This window comes from Hemitrygon akajei, chromosome 12, assembly GCF_048418815.1.
Source record: "Hemitrygon akajei chromosome 12, sHemAka1.3, whole genome shotgun sequence".
Lineage (NCBI taxonomy): Eukaryota > Metazoa > Chordata > Chondrichthyes > Myliobatiformes > Dasyatidae > Hemitrygon > Hemitrygon akajei.
The window spans coordinates 35,292,837-35,312,611 of NC_133135.1; the positions used below are offsets into that span (position 1 = coordinate 35,292,837).

General features: G+C 41.4%; 1 protein-coding gene across 1 annotated transcript in view; it reads left to right on the forward strand.

Annotated features, from left to right (window-relative positions):
* Positions 1-19,775, forward strand: part of ptch2 (patched 2) — a 110,515-nt gene that overhangs the window by 34,207 nt on the left and 56,533 nt on the right. The window contains exons 3-5 of the mRNA XM_073062894.1: positions 13,870-14,059; positions 14,881-14,950; positions 17,915-18,006. Of these exons, the coding sequence (XP_072918995.1) occupies positions 13,870-14,059; positions 14,881-14,950; positions 17,915-18,006 (352 nt within the window). The remainder of the gene's footprint in view (positions 1-13,869; positions 14,060-14,880; positions 14,951-17,914; positions 18,007-19,775) is intronic.

Consider the following 19,775-nt stretch of genomic DNA (forward strand, 5'->3'; position numbering starts at 1 on the left):
GATAGCTGCATGTTATTTACTCCTTCAGAAGCAGAGTCCACTCAGAACATAAGAACATAAGAAATAGGAACAGGAGTCGGCCATCCGGCCCGTGAGCCTGCTCTGCCATTCAATAGGATCATGGCTGATCAGACCACGGACTCATCCCCACCTACCTGCCTTTTCCCCATAATCCTTAATTCCCCATCTATGCAAAAATCTACCTAACCTTGTCTTAAATGTATTTACTGCGGTAGCCTCCACTGCTTCATTGGGCAGAGAATTCCACAGATTCACTATATTGTGTGACTGGTGCTACTGGCCAAGGTGAATTTCTAGGAACTCCCCCTCCACTTAACACTGAAAGGAACATCAATGTGAGATTAAGTGCAAGAGATTGAGAACAAGCAGTTGGACAGACCTTTTTAGATAGAGGACCAGAGCTCACAATTGACTAGGCTCTAAACATCTCAGAAAAATTAGATAAATATGGTAGGAAAGCAGCAAAAGGGCATACAATAACCAGAATAGGTTGATGAAATTAAAACTACTGCTCAAGTGAACCCAATCAAACTGCCAGTGTATGTGTCATTTCATCTTCAAATGTATAATAAGATTCAGCTGTTTCTTTTCTTGTATAACCCTTTTAAATATAACAGATTTATGGCAAAGTGTTTCAATTATTATAAGCTTTTACTTGATCAATCAAATTTCTGTGCCTTTCAAAAGACTTCGGCTGTAATTGTAGTTCATCAATATTGGCTTACTTGGTCATTGCATGGCTCTACAATGACCACTCTGATCATAGGGCCAGATTTCAGAAACACTTTTACATCAGTTGAGTCAGGTAGGGGGTGAGATAAATTGGAAACCTGTTTGGGATGTGGTTCGTGATTTAGACTGGAGTTGGTTGGGGCCAGATGTGGATTAATTCAGGTAGCAGGTAAACATTGGGGCATAGACCAATGTAGGGGATGGTTTGGTGTTGTTAGTGGAGATGTAGAACTTAGGGTATCAAACTATCAGTGTACCCGTGCTTTGGGAGTCAAGATCAGTACAGTTGGTAGGATCCTAAGGGACAGATAACAATTATGGGATTTATCTCAGTTAGTACCTAGTCCTGCCTGTTATGCATTTCTGGAGTGACACAAGGTGACCAGGAACTTACTTGACTGCATTTGACTCCATGAATTTCCAACTGTACAGCACTGAAGTAAAGAGCATTACATGATGCTACTGCTAAACCTGGATCAGTGCAGAAAGGAAGAATACGAAGTGGACTCTGATGGCAACTGTATTGTGAAAGTCAGTAGCAGTCTGGCTGTAAGGAACTGTAAAGTTCCATTTATTATGAGAGAATGTATACAGCATAGAATCAGAACAACTTGTCTTCGCAGACATCCACGAAAAACAGAAGAACCCCAAAAGAATGAACGCCAGAAAAACGTTAGAACCTAAAGCCCTCTCTCCACCCCGACCCCCCACGCAGGCAGCAGGAATCTTGTTGAAAGTAAGATAATTGCATAAAATAAAACAGAGATCAGTTTAACTATAAACTCTTCTGGCTTTGCTGACGAATTAGGACTTTGGAAGTTGCAGAATCCACCTACTTTAAATGTAGCTTCATCTCCTCCACGTATCTGTAAAAGGAACCAGGATTGTCCTGCACAACCACTGGAGAGGCAAGAAGAGATTTACTTTATTTGTTTATTGAGATACAGCAGGGAATAGGCTCTTCCAGCCCTTCGAGCAGTGCCGCCCAGAAATCCGTGGATTTAATCCCAGCCTGATCACGGGGCAATTTAGAATGACCAATTAACCCTCCAACTGGTATGTCTTTGGACTGTGGGTGGAAACCAGAGCACCTGGAGGAAACTGACGCGGTCACGGGGGGAACGTACAAGCTCCTTACAGGCAGCGGAAGTAATATAACCCGGGTCACCTGTACTGCTGACCACTATGCTGTCGGGCTTGCCCTTCATGAGCTCCAAGAAATCTTTCTGAAGAAAATAAAATCTCGATGACATGAGATGCATCTACAAATTTAACTAACTTAGGACGGGGGACTATTGAGGACAATAATCCCAGGAATCAACAGGCTAGGTCTTACATATAATATGTATTTATTATATGTGAAAATACTTGCATATTTTCAGACCATGAGGGTTTTGAAAAAAAATCTACCTTGATAAAGGAACATTGAATCAGGTCATTGCTGGTCTCTAGAGAAATGTTGTTACTATCTACTTTCCTCTCACTGTTCGTACAAAGTGCTTATTGACTTGATAGTTTGAGTCCAACCAGTTTTAATCCCGTGCTTTTGTTTGTCTGGAAATGAACTGGTTTTGAGTGGAATCTCATCTCATTGTATGGCTCCAATGTAAAACAAACCACCTACAAATCCATAGAAAATGAGGCAGGCAAGAAAAATTACAGGTTTGCTGCACTGCTGTCCTGTGTAGGGACTAATAGGGTGCCAGCTAACCTCTGTCAATCTTCTGTACAGGGAAGGTGCAGAGCAGAGTTACTCACCGGGAGGAATGAAACTATTGGCAGAACCAACCTCCCAGGTCTTCTGTTGTGTAATTATGACAGCTGTTCTGTGAACTGGAATGGTAATGAAGCTTGCCCATTAAATCAATGTTTGTATATTCAGTGGAAAATGAAAAGAAAGGTCGGTGAAGAAACTATTAAAACTGAGGTTTTAAAAATTTTTTAAAAATCAGTTATAAAGAATGGGTGTGGGGGTGGATCAGAATTTCAACCCAAAGAAATCGATTTTAGAACTGAATTCAGATTCAGCATCAATCAGCTGAATGAAAAAAAAATCTAATAATTCAGTTGATTTTTCCCAGTGCAACTCATTTGTCTGCAGATAAAGTAAAGATGCTACCTTGTGTATTTACCTTGGCTTAGTGCCACCGAGGCTTGAGCACAGCTGTGGTTAGAGTGTCAACTTCACTAAATCCCAAAGAAATCACTAGATGAAGACTTTTTGGTATTCCTTTCTAACATTGATACCATTGACTTAGCAAACTGTGTGAATCAGAAATGGCAAGTCAAATCTGCTTCAAGTGCCTGACTGGAATGTGTTGAAAGGGCAAAGAGGGAAAAGAGCTGTTTGCAGCCCATGTATCAAGGAGGAGAGTAAAAATGGCTGGCAGAAAGATACAAGGTAATTATTGCTATCAAGGGCTTTGCTGACATCAAAACATTGCTGTTGTAACACAGTTGGCGGTGCTGTTAATTACCCTCAAAAAGCGAGTTGAAGCATATTTCACTTTAGAAAAACACCCAAAATTGTAGCTTTTTAAAACAATAGCCGAACTCTTATGGATTGAAAAATAGATTGCATCTTCACAAGCCAATTTCTTTCCTTTCTGATTGCATACCAGGTGGAAGTAATGTTTGTATTGAAGCCTGTTTGCTGGGCTAACAGCAGTTTGTTCAGCTGCTGTTTGTTTTACAGTTTTGGAGATTTTCATGGTGATACCGAAGATTATCGGGTGCTAGTACCCAAGTCGTGGTATTTAGCCTTGCTGTGCCTTTTCATGTTTTATCCAGTGGTTACCAATATGAGTATAAGGTATAAATTGTGATATCTTCCAGTGAGGAGGATTGAGGTGAGATAATGGAAGGAAGATGGAAATTACAGGACATGTACAGGGCAGTCTCTGAAAATTGGTGAGGTGATGGGGACGTTTGGAAGGAGTCTACGATGAGAAATCTCCTCTCCTCACAACTGAAAATGTAATGTGTAGAAGTTGAGAATGTGAAATAAATTAATTTAAGAGAATAAAAACTGTTCAGATCCCCCAGATAAGAGCAAAATTCACAGAAGTAAGGGTGAGTTTGTATCCAAGTGTTGAAGATGTCAGGCGAATTTGAGACAGTATTGGATCACAGAAGAGTTCATCTAAAACCTTTATTCAGTTGGATATAAAATATTTGAGTAAGCAAAAGAACAGAAGAAACCTATTAAAGATACAGTAATTCTTCAAAGGAAATGAGTTGGAAGTATGAGTCAGATGTAGATGGCGTGGATTACACATTTGAGATTGTCAATCAGTGCAGCTTCTTTGCACGGGCTATGTATTATGAGAATCAGTATGAATACAAAAAATCTACTCTGAATGGAAACCACCCACATGTATCACCCAAATTTACTTCAGAACTTTATTCTTTGGGCTTCAACCTCTCAATTACACTACTACTTTGAAACATCCTCAGGTAACCATTACTTTGTGCACGCACCATCTCATTTCCTTAACTAGATCAGAGCATTATAATCATTCCAAAATAACCATTTTTCTTGGAATCGTCTAGAAGTACCTGTTATTCCTTACATAATTTATAATTACGAACGCTAAACGGCAAACTATTTCTCTTTTGCCTATCCTTCCTGTTACTTCATGTAAGTTTCTTCCGGATGTTCATTTCTCCCCAACTCTGGCTCTCATGCCATAACTGAATACATTTCATCCACTAGAATACAGTATATTGAAAGTTAAAGAATATGCCTGCATTTTATTGCTGAATATAGATTTTCTGTTTCCTTATATTTTTGTGCAGGGAGAACATCTTCATATTCATGTAAGTTTTCTCTGTTTTTGATGCTTGCCTTTATTTTCAATGGTCTTCAGATAAAGTTCGGAGCTGGAGGGTACATACTGTTATGATACCAGCCCCCTCCTTTGTGAGAATTGCAAGAGCCCTAGAAAAGGGGGGTCAATGACCCAAAAGAGAGAGAGAGAGACAGGCTGAATGGACACAGGAAATGGAAAGACATTCCACTGGGACAAAAGCTGGTGACTGTGGCATTGTTCTCAGGAGACACCTGGGAACTGCAGACGTGCCAACTCGCAGGGACATTGTAAAGCCCTCGGGCAAAGTGGGCTGGTTGAGAGAGAGATTGCACCACCTGCAACCTGATTGACACCTGAGATCCCGTGAGGCAGTATAAAGAAGGGTCTGAAAGAGGACGACCCTCAGACGCACCAAGGAGACACCAAGAAGCACGATAACGCTTCCCGTGGGAACGGGAAGCCATTTGAAATAAGCCACGTGCGTTAAATTCCGAATGCGGGGTTTGTGGCTGGAACCAACGGAAGATCGCTTTTAACTAACAACGGGGAAGATCGCTCCCCTGATTACACGGATGTAAACGGCAAGTTTTTTCGTTTTATCTCTCTCTCTCTCCAACACGTGAAACCGAAAGCCTGCAGACTTCAGAGTGACTCTTTATATTTCCAATTGGACTCAGTATTATATACCCTAGACAACGAAAGAGCTTATTTCTGATTGATTATGGTTACACCGGTGTTTTAGATTGAGTTTTGACGATTTGAATGTTTTGTATTAACCATACGTTTGTGCCCTTTATTAATAAAACTTTTGAAAATAGTAGCATCCGACTCAGCTGATCCATCTATCTTTGCTGGTAAGTTACCTGGTTACGGGGTTTTCGTAACAAGTGGGGTTCTCGTCTCGGGATTTGACACCAAAAAGGGGGAGGTCAGTCAATCGGGATTGTAAGTCAAAACAAAATAATTTGTATCTGGTACGCAGGTAGCCAGACAGAAAAACCAGCAAGGATGGACGTGTGTGAATTTATGGAAAGCGCGACTGTGGCGGCGCTAGAGGTGAGCACCAAAGCAGACTTGTTAAATTTGGCGAAGGGGTTAGAGATGGAAAACGAGCAGAATCAAGCGGAGAGGCAAAGACAGCACGAAATTCGGATCAGAGAGTTAGCAGCAGCCGAGAGAGCGGCAGCGGGGAGAGAAAGAGAGAGGGAGGAGCTAAGGAGAGAGCGGTTTAATGTTAGTCGGGAGCTGAGAGTAGTACCTCCGTTCGAGGAGACGGATGTTGATAGTTATTTCTTGTTTTTTGAAACGGTGGCAGTGAACCAGAAGTGGCCACAAGAGCAGTGGGTCGCGTTGTTACAAAGTGTGTTAGCAGGAGGGAGGATTTGGGCAGCCATGATGCCGACCCGCCAACCGGCGAGTGCGGTGGCCCCGCCCCTAGAGTCCCAAAGCTATCGCGCATGCGCGATCACTCGCAGCCTGTCGGAAAAAGCGGCTGAGAAAGAAGACAGTTTAAATGAAGCCAGCGGTGATCTGGCCAAGATGTTTTTACCGACCCTGTACCATGAGGGTTCCGAGGGTGGTAAAACAGAAAGCAGTAAAGTAAAAGGGGGTAAGGGAGAGGAAATAGCCCTGCCCTTAGTGAAGAGAAAGGTCCTAGAGGTAGGAACTAAAGTTGAGAAACGGATAAAGTTGTTAAAATGTCCAGAGTTGGACATGGTTAATCTGTCTGGTATGGCAGAATTGTTTGAAGAAGTTCAGAGTTCTAAAGGTGTTCTCGATTGTCCCGAGAGTGAAATGAGGGCAGTCTTAGAGAGGAAGGGTATCCTTGCTGTAGAGAAGTCAGCTGAAATGGCCGAGGAGGTTGTTTCAGCTTGCAGGGTTGCGCCTTCCCCAACGGGGGGCTGCCTAGAGAGTAGCTGGAAGGATCGGGGGACGTTAGAATTTGAAAAAGGTACGGGTATTGAAAGCCTGGAAGAGGCCAATGTCCCGTTTGAGTGTGTCCAAGATGGGGGCGCACGTGGTGCTGAACCTGGTAACAGCGCTCAGGGGAAGTCTGAGGTGTTTGATTCAGGGGGACGGGGCGGCCGTCTTTGTGGATCAGATAGGGTTGGTTCAGTAGGAAAAGGGTTAACCTTGGTAACCGTGGGAAGTGTGAGTTCCACGGTGTTTGTGTTCGAGAGTGGGGCCAAGGTTAGTGCCGAATTTAAGGGGGGAATGAGGATTGTTACTGAAGGAAACGGAAAGTCTGTAGTTCCCAAGTCGAAGGAAGAAATTTTAAACCTGGCAGATCGCTCACAGAGTGAGTCGGGAAATAGCGGGGCCCCCCACTCTATTGTTACGCCAGGGTGGGGTGTGAAGAGGTTGCATTCGAAATGCTACCTGAAAGAGGAGTTGGAATTAAAAACAAATAGCCTGAAGGGTCTTGACAGTTTGGGGCATGGTGTTGAAAAAATAGCCCCGATGAACGAGGCGGGCGGGAGTTCACCACGCCAAATTACTCAAAGTCCCAACGGGGGGACTCGCCAGAAAAGAGGCGAGGGTTAATGGGGGCGCGATTTTTAAAATAGCAGAAGCCGGTTTTAAGGGATTTTGACAAAGTATGTGAATAATAAAGACAACACCCATGGAAGCTTGACTGTTAAGTTTGAAAGTAGCATAAAAATTTGTCTTTTGCATGAACCTTTGTAGATGTATGTAAGCTAAGATCACACCTCCTTAGTTATGTTGCCGAAGAAAGCAAATAAATAAGGTGGTTATTGAGCTGAAGTTTGATGCTACCAGGCGTTAGTAGGGCACATGAGGTTAAGGTATTAAAGGAAAGGGGCACTGTACTTGTTAACTGTTTAGATGCTGACTTGAATGTATAACTGTATTACTCTGTATTAGATTCAAAATTTCTGTAAGACTGTACCACTCTGGGTTTTAACCGCTGGTAAAAACCTTTTTAAGAGGGGAGGTGTTATGATACCAGCCCCCTCCTTTGTGAGAATTGCAAGAGCCCTAGAAAAGGGGGGTCAATGACCCAAAAGAGAGAGAGAGAGACAGGCTGAATGGACACAGGAAATGGAAAGACATTCCACTGGGACAAAAGCTGGTGACTGTGGCATTGTTCTCAGGAGACACCTGGGAACTGCAGACGTGCCAACTCGCAGGGACATTGTAAAGCCCTCGGGCAAAGTGGGCTGGTTGAGAGAGAGATTGCACCACCTGCAACCTGATTGACACCTGAGATCCCGTGAGGCAGTATAAAGAAGGGTCTGAAAGAGGACGACCCTCAGACGCACCAAGGAGACACCAAGAAGCACGATAACGCTTCCCGTGGGAACGGGAAGCCATTTGAAATAAGCCACGTGCGTTAAATTCCGAATGCGGGGTTTGTGGCTGGAACCAACGGAAGATCGCTTTTAACTAACAACGGGGAAGATCGCTCCCCTGATTACACGGATGTAAACGGCAAGTTTTTTCGTTTTATCTCTCTCTCTCTCCAACACGTGAAACCGAAAGCCTGCAGACTTCAGAGTGACTCTTTATATTTCCAATTGGACTCAGTATTATATACCCTAGACAACGAAAGAGCTTATTTCTGATTGATTATGGTTACACCGGTGTTTTAGATTGAGTTTTGACGATTTGAATGTTTTGTATTAACCATACGTTTGTGCCCTTTATTAATAAAACTTTTGAAAATAGTAGCATCCGACTCAGCTGATCCATCTATCTTTGCTGGTAAGTTACCTGGTTACGGGGTTTTCGTAACAATACTGTCAGGGTTAGCGGGCATTTATCAAATTAAGACAGAGGTCTTGAATGGTGGTTAGATTCTTCAAAGCCAAGGAGTTAATATTATTATAGTTACGGATTTAAAGAGATGAAGTAAATGTGTTCTTCAAGGATATTATGGTGTTATAACATGCTGGAACTGGCCACTTGTTCTCTAGGCAAAGATTTGCGGCTTTTTCAGTTAAAGCATATGTGTCACAGTAATATTACCCTATAGCAGGAGATCCCAATCTTTTTTTGATGTCATGGACCAAAACCATTAAGCAAGGGGCCTATGAACCCCAGGTTGGTATCCCCTGCAAGGGAATGATGTTCTCCTATGAGATTATATTTGGAAAGGCACAACATTGAGAAGTGAGGCTAACTATTGTGTTAATTTATTCCTTGAGAGCTTGCTTGGCTGGGCAGGCTTCTGTTTTGTTATGTAATGATGCCTGTTAGACAAAGAGGAGGAACTGGACTTGTCTTAATGGCATCATAAACTAAGCATTGGGAAAATAGCTTGTAGTTGCAGGAACAAAGCTACTGTAAGAAAGAAGCAGATTTTCATCCCTCTGTTGGTTTTTAAATTGGATATTGCCAAGGCATTTGGGTATGACAAGATGTGGTGTCAGCCAAATTTTATGTTTGGATATGCTGGGTGGTCCAGCTGGAAGAACAGGAGATAACAAATAACTGTCATTTAGTTCGCCAATCCTATAATTATAGGGACAGTCCACATTTGTTTGTAGTTTTCAAAGCTACTAAAAGGACAGAATTTGAAAAGGTTTTTCTGGCCAGTGGGTCATTTCAATCATGGTTTAAGTTCACAGTTTAAACCCATCCTTTCCGCTAACTTAAACGAAAATATGGAATTAAAGACAAACTTTAACTTTATCCATCTTTGGCAAAGACATATGTAATTTCTTTTAAGTATAGAGTTCTAAGAAACGGCGCAAGTGCGATGTGTGTGGTTGCCATTGATCTCCAAGTGTAACTTCCCAGTCTTGGCCACAGAAATTTTGAGTGTGGGGGGTTATCTGTGGTGGTGGGATTTGAGATGTTAGCAGATGGAGGTCACGTAGCAGTTGGCAACCTACCCAAATACTGATAGTGGCCACTTTTCCAGTTTAAATAGAGATATTGATAATGAAATTCCTTTTGTACAATGCAAACTTAAAGCAGGCCTGTGCTTTATTAATGCTGTATACTTTGAACCATGGGGAGACGGGTGGGTTCAGGGTGGTTGTAGATCACGTGATTATACCAATTCCATGAGAATTGCTCAGACTACTGTAGACCATGCGCTAGCATTTTAAACTGATAAATTGAACTATATGTCATCTACATGTCACCATTTTAAATAACAACATGTTACACTTCACAAATGAATTGCAGTGCTGACCATTACACCAAGTACTAAATCTTCAAAGAGGATGTTGAACGTGGAACACAGAAGAGTACAGCACAGGAACAGGCCATTCAGCCCACAATGTTGTGCCAGACCAACTAAAAAGCAAATCAAAAACATGCAAACACTAATCCCTCCTGCCTACACCGTTTCCATATCCAACCATCCTCCTTATATCCATGTACCTATCCAAATGTCTCTTAAAAGCCTCTGATTTATTTGCCCTGACCATCGTACCTGCCGCGCATTCCAGGCATCCACAGTTCTTTTGAGTAAAAACCTTACCACTCATATTGCTCTTGAACCTCACCTTCAATGCATGTCCTCTGGTATTAGATATTTTAACAGATACCCTCTGTCCACTCTATCTCTGTCTCTCTACGTTGCTGCTAATTGGCCTATAACTGCACAGTGTTAATGTAAAAATGTAAATAAACGAAAAAATCTTTACATAGTTGTTTTGCATAATGCTTGAAATAAACTTCACTATTTTAATTTATTTTCATAATAACAAATTTTGCTAATTGTGTGAGAATTTTGATATATTAATAGTGGAGAGTCTACTGTAGTGCCAACTTACATTTCTAAATGAACTATATTGCTGAACAATGTATCTATAGTGGGAGATCTTCGCTGTTCTGATAATCTAAGTGTGAAAATAGCAGCCAGGTTAGGAAAACAGTGGTTCCTATCCAAACTCCATTTTAACACTCTCATCTGCCTATGTTTCCCCCTCCCAGACAGGCAGGTTAGTAATCAGAGCTTTCATCTTTGATAGGTTCCCTGATGAAGAGGTCTTAAATGGGTGAGAGTGTCACAGTCACTCTTCAAATGTGCAATAGACAGTTAATGCCTGTGTTAACTGGGAAATGACTCTATACAAACTTCGTGCCTTGGCCATGTTAAAGAAGGATCAAAAGTTTGTAATCATCACAGGGCCTCATCAAACGACACTGTCTCCTTTAATGTGTGGCTTTTCAGAAAGTTATTTTTCTTGCTTTGTTGTGTTTGGCCTGGTGGATTACATTCTGGAATTTGAGGACACTCTTAAAGGCTATGGACTTTAAATCACATCGCTGATTTGGAACTGGAAAAGATTTTACTCTGTTTCTGTTTCTAGTTGGTTACTGTTTTTGATCGGAAATGCAATACGGTGCATCCATTAGTTCCAGCACTTTCAATAAAATTTAAATGGCCTTTATGCAGACCATTTTAAACATTACACTGAAGGCTCCAATAAAATCGTTTGTATTTCATTGGGCTTGATATGGCTCATACTCATTTCTGTTTCAACTAAAAGTTGGAAGTTAATTTCAACAAACATTTCTTCAAATTTATTTGATACAGCTTTTCATTTCCTTCAGTGCCATATAGGCTCCCCAAAAGAAGGGGTGAATCAGACCTGCTCTAGATTAGAGTTGGTGCCTAACTATCTGCTAAAGCTTGCACAACCATTGCCTTTCAGATTGCCTCTCCATCCATTTCTACACTCCACTCTCCCCCCCCCCCAACACCCCAATGATTCTTCATTGGAGAGAAGTCAGTGGCTGAAGGCGAATGGCTCCCCTGTGAGGAAATTGTAAAGCAATATTTGAACACTTGCCACTGGTTCAGAAGCAAGCTGGCCTTTTGAAAAGTGACATTACTTGTCCAAGTTTAAAGCCTTTTTTCCCCGTCTTTAATGCAGTGACAGAGTACTGAATTTATGAGCATTTGAGTTGCTTTGACAGACAAGAGCATAGCAAAATCCTAGCATTAGCAATATTAGTGTAGAAAACCACCAATTCATCTTGTTAATATACTCTTGCTGCGACGCATTGGACAAAATGTAATAGCATTTTGGTTTTAGGCCTTAAAGGGGAAACTTATGATGAATTTAAAGTTTTATTCTCTTCTGTGTAAAATCACAAACTGCAAAAGTGAGCTGAACTATCAACTCCTGCATTAGAGCAGCAATTGAGTTGCAATTTGATGTCTCTGCAAGTTTGTTCTTTATGGGGGAAAATATACATAGAAGTATAAATCTGCTAATGCTGCAATTTGTGCAGGAAGACCTACTCAGAAGGGAGGAGGCAGGAGAGATAAGGCTGCATTAACTCTCTGACCTATTCTTCCTTCAAGTACAACACACTACGGGGTGAACTGGATTGATGAGCTCTTGTTAGAAATGTCCCTCCAATTACACCTTCAAAAATCTGCTTCAAAAAAAAGTAAAGTGACTTTTTTTTCTCTCTAGAATAACTGAATGCTGCTTTATAAATGGAAAGTTTTGTTTAGGCTTTGACATAGATGTTCTTTGAGTAGGCCTTGCCACCCCCTAGTAGCACAAGTATTAAACTGCCAATCAAAAGAACCAAGCAGACAGAGGTGTTTGACTACCCACAGCAAGGGGAGGGAACTCAGCATCTGTCAGGATATTAAAAATAATGCTTTATAATGCTCCCTGTTTGTGGTCTTGCTGTATGATGCTGGTTTACCTCACATTGGACGTCTGCCAGCCTTTCAATTTGGAACGTGTTGTCGGCTGAAGCATGTAGGAAATGGAGCCGTACTGTGGGGAAGTGGGAACTGGGTTAGTTATCAGGGAATGAAAGTGAGAGGCATGCGCCATACAAGCCAGGAAATGTATTATGTACTCCAGGCCAAGAGAGGCTGCACTGTCTCAGTGTAAATTTTTATGAGTGAAATGACAGCCCATTAATGTAATCAAGGCTGGGACTGTTCTTGTTTTAAAGGCACACTGTGCTTTATTTTTGATCATCCATTTAATATCTTGGGTTTGAAGACCTGGTACACAGAACAGTTAAGGGCATCACCTCATGTCTGGCAAAGACCATGCACTGTGGGAGGTTACTGGTCCAGGTCTACCAATCTAGGACAAGACAAATACTTCTTTCCTTCTTGTGGAAATTGGATTTGAATATTCTAAACACAGGAGTTACTGCAGGTGCTGGAAATCCAGAATAATACATACAAAATTTTGGACGAACTCTGCAGGCCAGGTAGCATCTATGGAAACGAATAAAGAATCGATGTTTCGGGCCAAAACCTATTGTCTATCTTTTTTTTTCTGTCTTTCTTTTTCCATCTGATTTGACTTTCTCTGATTGATCCAGAGGAAAGGGAGAACCAGCTGAGCTGGAAGTGCACTATAGTGTAAATAACTGTATGATAGTTATTAATACTGTAGGTGTTGATCATTATTATTATGCATATTTTAAGAGTCTGAAGGGAAGAAGTACAGTACTTTAAAATATTCGAACTTTGTGGTTCAACCTAAGATGGCAAATGAAATATTTTATTTTTGAGGGTAAATTAAATGAAAGGGATGTATAACGAAATGCTTTTTGTGAATGATTTGAATAATGAACCGCTTAGACGTAAGGGATTTAACTCCTCCACCCCGAGTCAGCTGGAGATGTTCAGAGGTCATTCAGAATGGAAATCTGCAGGTGCTGCTGCTAGCTGTGGGCCAGGCTACAAGCTTGTGGGCACAAGCACCCTTACTGCAAAATCAGCTTGTCGAGACTTTAAATGGCACTGGTATCATTTAAAGCTTGCATGATTTAAAGAAGAGGGATTTTAGACTCAAAAAGACAAAAATAATTAACATTATTGTGTGGATTTTTTCTTTCTTTGAGCGTCTGAATTTCACTTATCAACTCTTGAGATAAATACAGGATAAAATTCTTCAAACAGCTTTCCACAAAATGTGCCTTAATTCCAAATTGAGTAGTAGTTTTCAAGTTGTGCAGTATTCCGTTTCCCATTGGCATGACCTCTGTGAGGGATTGTCCCTTTAGTAACAATTTAGTCCGATGAATCTTGCCTATTGGGAATAAATTCAAGATCGCCTTATCATTCAAATCATTTGGCTTAAGGTTCTTACAGAGGAGACTTCCGTTAGCTCAAACTGAATTAAATCATAGTTCCAAAAGCACAGAGTACTTTTTAATAATGAGTACACCATACTGATCGTAGCAAATATCACAAACTGGAATTGGTAACTGTCGATGAACTGATTGATCAGACCTCTTGTTGAACAAGTTTTCAAGGTGTATTGTCACGGTAATTACATATTAGATGTCCTGTTTAACAATGCATTTTAAATGTTCTTTCCATGTTTCTCTGCAGTGGGAAGCCGAGTGAGTCGAGAGTTAACGTACACACGGGAGAAGCTGGGCGAGGAGACGATCTTCACCACACAGATGCTGATTCAAACCTCGAAGAATGAAGCGGAAAATATCCTTACTCAGGAGGCATTGCTCCAACACCTGGAAGCTGCCCTGGCAGCCAGCAAAGTACAAGTCTCACTATATGGAAAGTAAGAACACTATTACTGTCATTTATTGACCTAAGGGTTGGGTTTCAGACAATCAGAGGAAACGGTCTCTCAGCTGGCCTGGTTTAACTGCTGTAGCTCATTTTAAAGTATTGCCAAAGCACTCATCTTCCTATCTGGATAGGACATGTATCCAGATCAGCACCTGGAGATCCCATTGTGCCTGAGGCTTTTGAGTATGCGGTCATAAGCTTTGGGACCCTTCCTGCTGCAACAATATCAAGGTACCATCATCCTTTCTGTAAGCTTCATCGAGCTGAAATAGACCCTGTCTGAATCCACCTTGTCTGCTATTAAAGCCAGCAGTGTTAATCTTGTAAACAAAGCTCCCCCATCCACTCTAGCCCTTCTAGGCTTAAGCTTCTCCCACCCTCCCTCTCAAATCTGTCATTTATAGGGACAATCAAACTTAAATCGCCCATTAACTGCTACCATTGATGATGAAGGTAGCATGTAATAATTTTGAGATCCACAGATAGGAACTGGCCTGGCCCGAGTCTTTATTGCTTCATCTGACTGATTCATAGCAAGAAGTGATATTCCTCCCTCTCAGTCTCTCTGTTTTGCTTCAGATCATTATCTAATAACAAATGACAGCTTGTATAGCTTCCTAGATTTTTTTGGAGGGGGGCGGCGAAGGCTAGTGGGTAAATATTATCTACAAAACATTTAATTGAAGTTCTTCATGATCAGGCATGCAGAGTGGTAAATATATGTGTATGTGTATGCACTTGGTAATTAGCATTGCTGCCTCTGTCAGTGTACTGTTTAACCAGGTCATCGGCCTTTACCCTTTCTTTCAGGTCCTGGGATTTAAACAAAATCTGTTACAAATCTGGAGTGCCTATTATTGAGAATGGAATGATCGAGCGAGTGAGTACAGCAAAATTTATATTTTGCTATCTCGGGAGTGATTCTTTACTCTCTGAAACTTTCTGTTTTTAATTTGTCTGGTCATCGTTGAAATGGCATCACATCCAGCGAACCAATGAATTTCAGTTTCATGGCTTTCTCAGCTCCAGTTCAAAAATGTGCTCAGTGCTTTTGTTGTGTGCTAGATCTCTGAATGGGTTAAAGCTGAGGTAAAAAATCCTTTCACCCTGATTGAGTTCATCAGTGTTATTTTAAAGTGATGAAGAAACAATGGGGTGTTAGCCCAAGTAAAAAGAAGCATCCCAGCATCCAAACTACTACAGCAATATTTACATAGTGATTAAAGTAGAATTATCAATGTGAGCCAACGTTAAAAGATTTACCAACCAGTCCCCTGCGTTTATTATCTAAACACTGGTTAGTAACTTACCTTTCATACATTCTCACTAATTCTTCCCCTTCTCGTCTGTAATGCTGTTGACTCTTTGCTGAGTACATTATCCAAAACACCAGGATTCATAAATCAACTTTGACGTTATTAAAAGGGGGCATCACCACAGGGGGAATTACTGAGGAATTCAATTTTTCCATCTTCTAGATCTCCTCACATACATGTGCTTCCAGTTGAGGTCGCCAGGTAATGCAGCTATGGGTTCACAGTCACTATTCTAAATCAAGGGTGCTGAGGTCAATATAGCAATCATCCAAACATGCTGATGGAGCAATTTAGGCAAGATCAGGACCTCCCCTAATTCAGCTGCTCACTAGACCTGTTCTCCGAAACATTCGCAAAGACATTAACAATATTAGCAATGTAAATAAATCTCTAAATTTAACCTAAGCACCTTGTTAACAGGCCTGTTTTTCATGTTCCCACCTTAGGCCAGTAATCTCCTGAAGGGCCAAAGAGTTAATTTAATCTGATGATGGGAGCAATGCACACTTTTTAAAAAAATATAATGCTCCCATGTGGAGATCCTGTCATGATATGACACTATGGTATTGTGTACAATGGAACTTGCATGTTGCTGTCAGGATTTCAAAGCCAGCCAGTATGATCAAGATGCAGAGGCAGAAGGCTGATGACAGGCTGTCCTGATTTATGGCTAGCTAATGGTTTTGGAGTTCAGTGTGGTTTCTGCCAACCTAACCTCTGTAAGCTCTGGTTGGAAGAAGATGTTTGGCACACACCTTCATTACTTATTTCCTCAGCTTTCTGTTCTCCCTCCTGACTAATACCCCCTCCCCCCAATCAGACACACAAGAGCAAGTTATAAATCAATGTAGCCCGGACTGTGACGGTAAATGCAAAACATTATAAGTTAAATGATTAATTAAGAAGCAAAATTTATTGTGGTCTGCTACATTTAGATTTGATGCTCAGCCATAGAGTTTCTACTAAACTCAAAACTCACTGTCAAATAGAGATGGCTCATTTCTGACATTATTTACCTCTTCCCTGTTTTACTTCTCTGATTTGTAGTTTAAACTAGAGGGTGAAATTCAGCATGCATAAAAATCAAATGCTTAATGGAAGATGAAACCATTTGTTTTTGCCTCATGGATCTTTTTATACTAGGGAATGCCCCTGATTTAAGAGTAACGTATAGACCAGGAATTGACTACGGTAGTTAAGGGAAGAAATTTTCCATCCGTGATTTTACCTCTTTGCAGTTGTACTTTTTATCTGCCAGTTCTCTTGTTGTGATGCAAGGGAATGTAATGGCCTTATTTATATTTTTCTGGTTAACTGCCGGAGATCCACACCATCGTGAGAGCCATCTGTCTGGCTGCCAACGTGGGTGGACTCGGACAAGTTATGAGTGGGGGCTTGCAGACTTGAGTGGAAACCAGGGTGTGGGGCGGACAAGGTGAGCAGAGACTGCAAGGGATCTTTGGTACCTGCTCCATTCCAGCCTGACAGAGAAAGTTGGAAAACTTAATTATTAACTCTTTTGCTTCTCTGAATATAAATAATTCTGCCAACAAAAACAAATTCCCCTGATATGTAAGTACACTGCTGAGTGCATTATCAAGCCTCTGTAATCAAGAAGGTCACTGAATGTGTCTCTGGCTGGTTTGGATTGAGCTGGTGTTAGAGTGGTGGTGATGAAGCTTCAATTCACTTTAACATGCCTGGGCTAAGATGTGGAATACCAGCCTGTAGTGCTCTTGATGCTCCCTTACTGATTGTCACGTTCTTGTTAATATCAGTGAGGACACAATCAGATTCTGCTTTGAAGGACCTTATGACGGAATTGCCCGTTGATGGGACTGCACGTGAATGATGCTGATTTGGGACGAGGGATGGAAAGATTATCATAAACACAAGAGGTTTAGCAGATGTTGGAAATCCAGAGTACCGTAACTTACACACACACACACACACACACACACACACACACACACACACACACACACACACACACACACACACACACACACACACACACACACACACACACACACACACACACACACACACACACACACAACCAGGTCAGGCAGCATCAATAAACAGTCGATGTTGCGGGCCGAGGCCCTTCTTTCAGGGAAAGATGATCATTGTCCTAGCAATGCAGCCCTTCAGACGAGTCACTCTGTTCTAAGTTGGGCCTGTCAGGGCAGCTCTTCCCTTCAGCCTCACCATTCATCTGCATTGGTACCCTGGTGCTTTTTCAGCTGTAACATTGCAACTTATTGAGAAATTTGATGGTCAATGAAGTGATAATGCCACAAAAAGCCTGGGTAACAGTGCATACGTACATGCTCTGGCATAGTGGACTTGGTAATTTGCACCCACATTCCCTTCACCAAAAATATCCAACTCAGTAGTAGATTCCAGTTAATGAAAATCAGCAGAAAATAAAATTAGTGTATCATTTGTTTCCAATTTTCTTCTTTAGCCTTGTTTAGGATAAAATGTAACCACATTTGTTCCCTTGCTTTGCCTCCACCATCTAGATGATTGAGAAGCTATTTCCCTGTGTTATTCTAACTCCCCTAGACTGCTTCTGGGATGGTGCCAAGCTTCAAGGAGGTTCTGCCTACCTACCGTAAGTACGGCTGTGTTAATTATTATGTTTCTGGGGTTTTAGGGATCTGTCCTCTAAAAATGACACACTGGACATTTCTCCCAAGTTTTTGGTCTGAATTAAAGTGGTGAGGAGCCGAACAATAGCTTGCATTCTTCCTCTGCGAAGTGGTTACTTGTCAGGCAGAGCAGAGAGACCCTTGGGAATTCTTTGTCAACAGACGGTAACTGAAGTTATTCTCATGCTAATCTGAACCTTATTGCTGCAAGTTGCCCAACAAATAAAATGTACACATTATTCATTCTATTTAAAAATGCCCCTGAGAAGAAAAAAACCCTCTTTCGATTAAAATCAGCTCACTTGACAGCATTCCGCCCTTGAAAGATTTTCCACAGCTTTTTTTTTGTGTTTACTCTGTCAGTGCTAAACTGACACTGACTCTTGTTCTGTCTAATTTTTAAAAATTTAAATAACCATGTACGTGTGACGTTTTCAGTGTTTAGTGTCTTTTTAAGCTGGTTCTCTCGCTCACTCCGATCCACAGAACTTTGCCAATTTCGTCTCTTCCAACAACCTCACCCCACCCCCCTTTCCAGCCTTCAGTGCCGAGTAAACCCTGTTTGTGCTGTCAGCTTCCAGTTCAGTTCAGTCAGTTTGAAATATGTGAGTGAGAGAGAGGGGAGAGTGGGAGAGAGAGAGAGAGAGGGAGAGAGAGAGGAGGAGAGTGAGAGAGGGAGAGAGAGGAGTAGGAGAGTGGGAGAGAGAGAGAGAGAGAGAAGGAAAACAAAGGCTTGCAATCTATTCTCAAACATACAAAAACAAAAGGGCTTGAGCAGGCTCAGTCAAGCAAAAAATAGGAGATAAAGGAGCCTCTCTTTGGTTGCAGTAGAAGGGGTTGCTGGTATGTGGGAATCAGAAAGAGCCTGCTTCATGTGATGCCTTGCTCATGAATTATTGGAGTGTCATTCTGACAGAATTGGACTTTTTCTCCTCGTCTTCTATTCGAGATGTTCCGTGCACTCGCATTTCAACTGGAAGAGTTGGGGGAGGTCGGGGTTGTGAGAGTCAAAATCATTGGTAGGCTTTGTTTATGATAAATCTATTGAAGGAGACTTAAAAAGAAACTGAACAAAATAAGGCAGTGCCAATAATTAAAGAACATTTCGATTGTTACTTTGCATGGAACTCGGCTTTCAGTTTAGCTAGTACTTTTAAACTCAAGAGACATCATTAAATGACAGCAGAGTCTTTTTATTAACAAGCATCTGATAAAACACTTTATTAGAACTTTTCTGATGGCTGGCACTGGTAAGTTGGATTATTAATGACCAATAGCATATTACTGCCATGTGTTATGGATTCTTTGCAGTTTTGCACATCTTGTGGAAAAAAAGACCTTAAGTTCAGTCTCCTGTGTCCCTGTAACCTCACAGAATCACAGACTTATCCTGTTGTCCTACTTTGTCCCTGATCTTTAAACCTGTGCCGGTGCTGCCAGAGGTGTTGCCTCTCTTGTGCAGACGTCATCGCACATTAAGGAGCCAAAATCTGCCACCAGTCTGCATCTGTTGACAGCCACTTGCAGCCACAATAAAACACTGCTTTCAAGTGTGTAGCTTACTATATACTATTAAATGAAAACAGATGATTAAAAACATTTTCAAGATTGTTCCCTGACTTCAATTACTTGACGATAGTTTGAAAGCTTTTCAGCATTTATGTATTTAATGCTTAAGATACCATGTCATAGTCACTTCATGGAGTCCATTATTTGATAGCATATCAAAGTA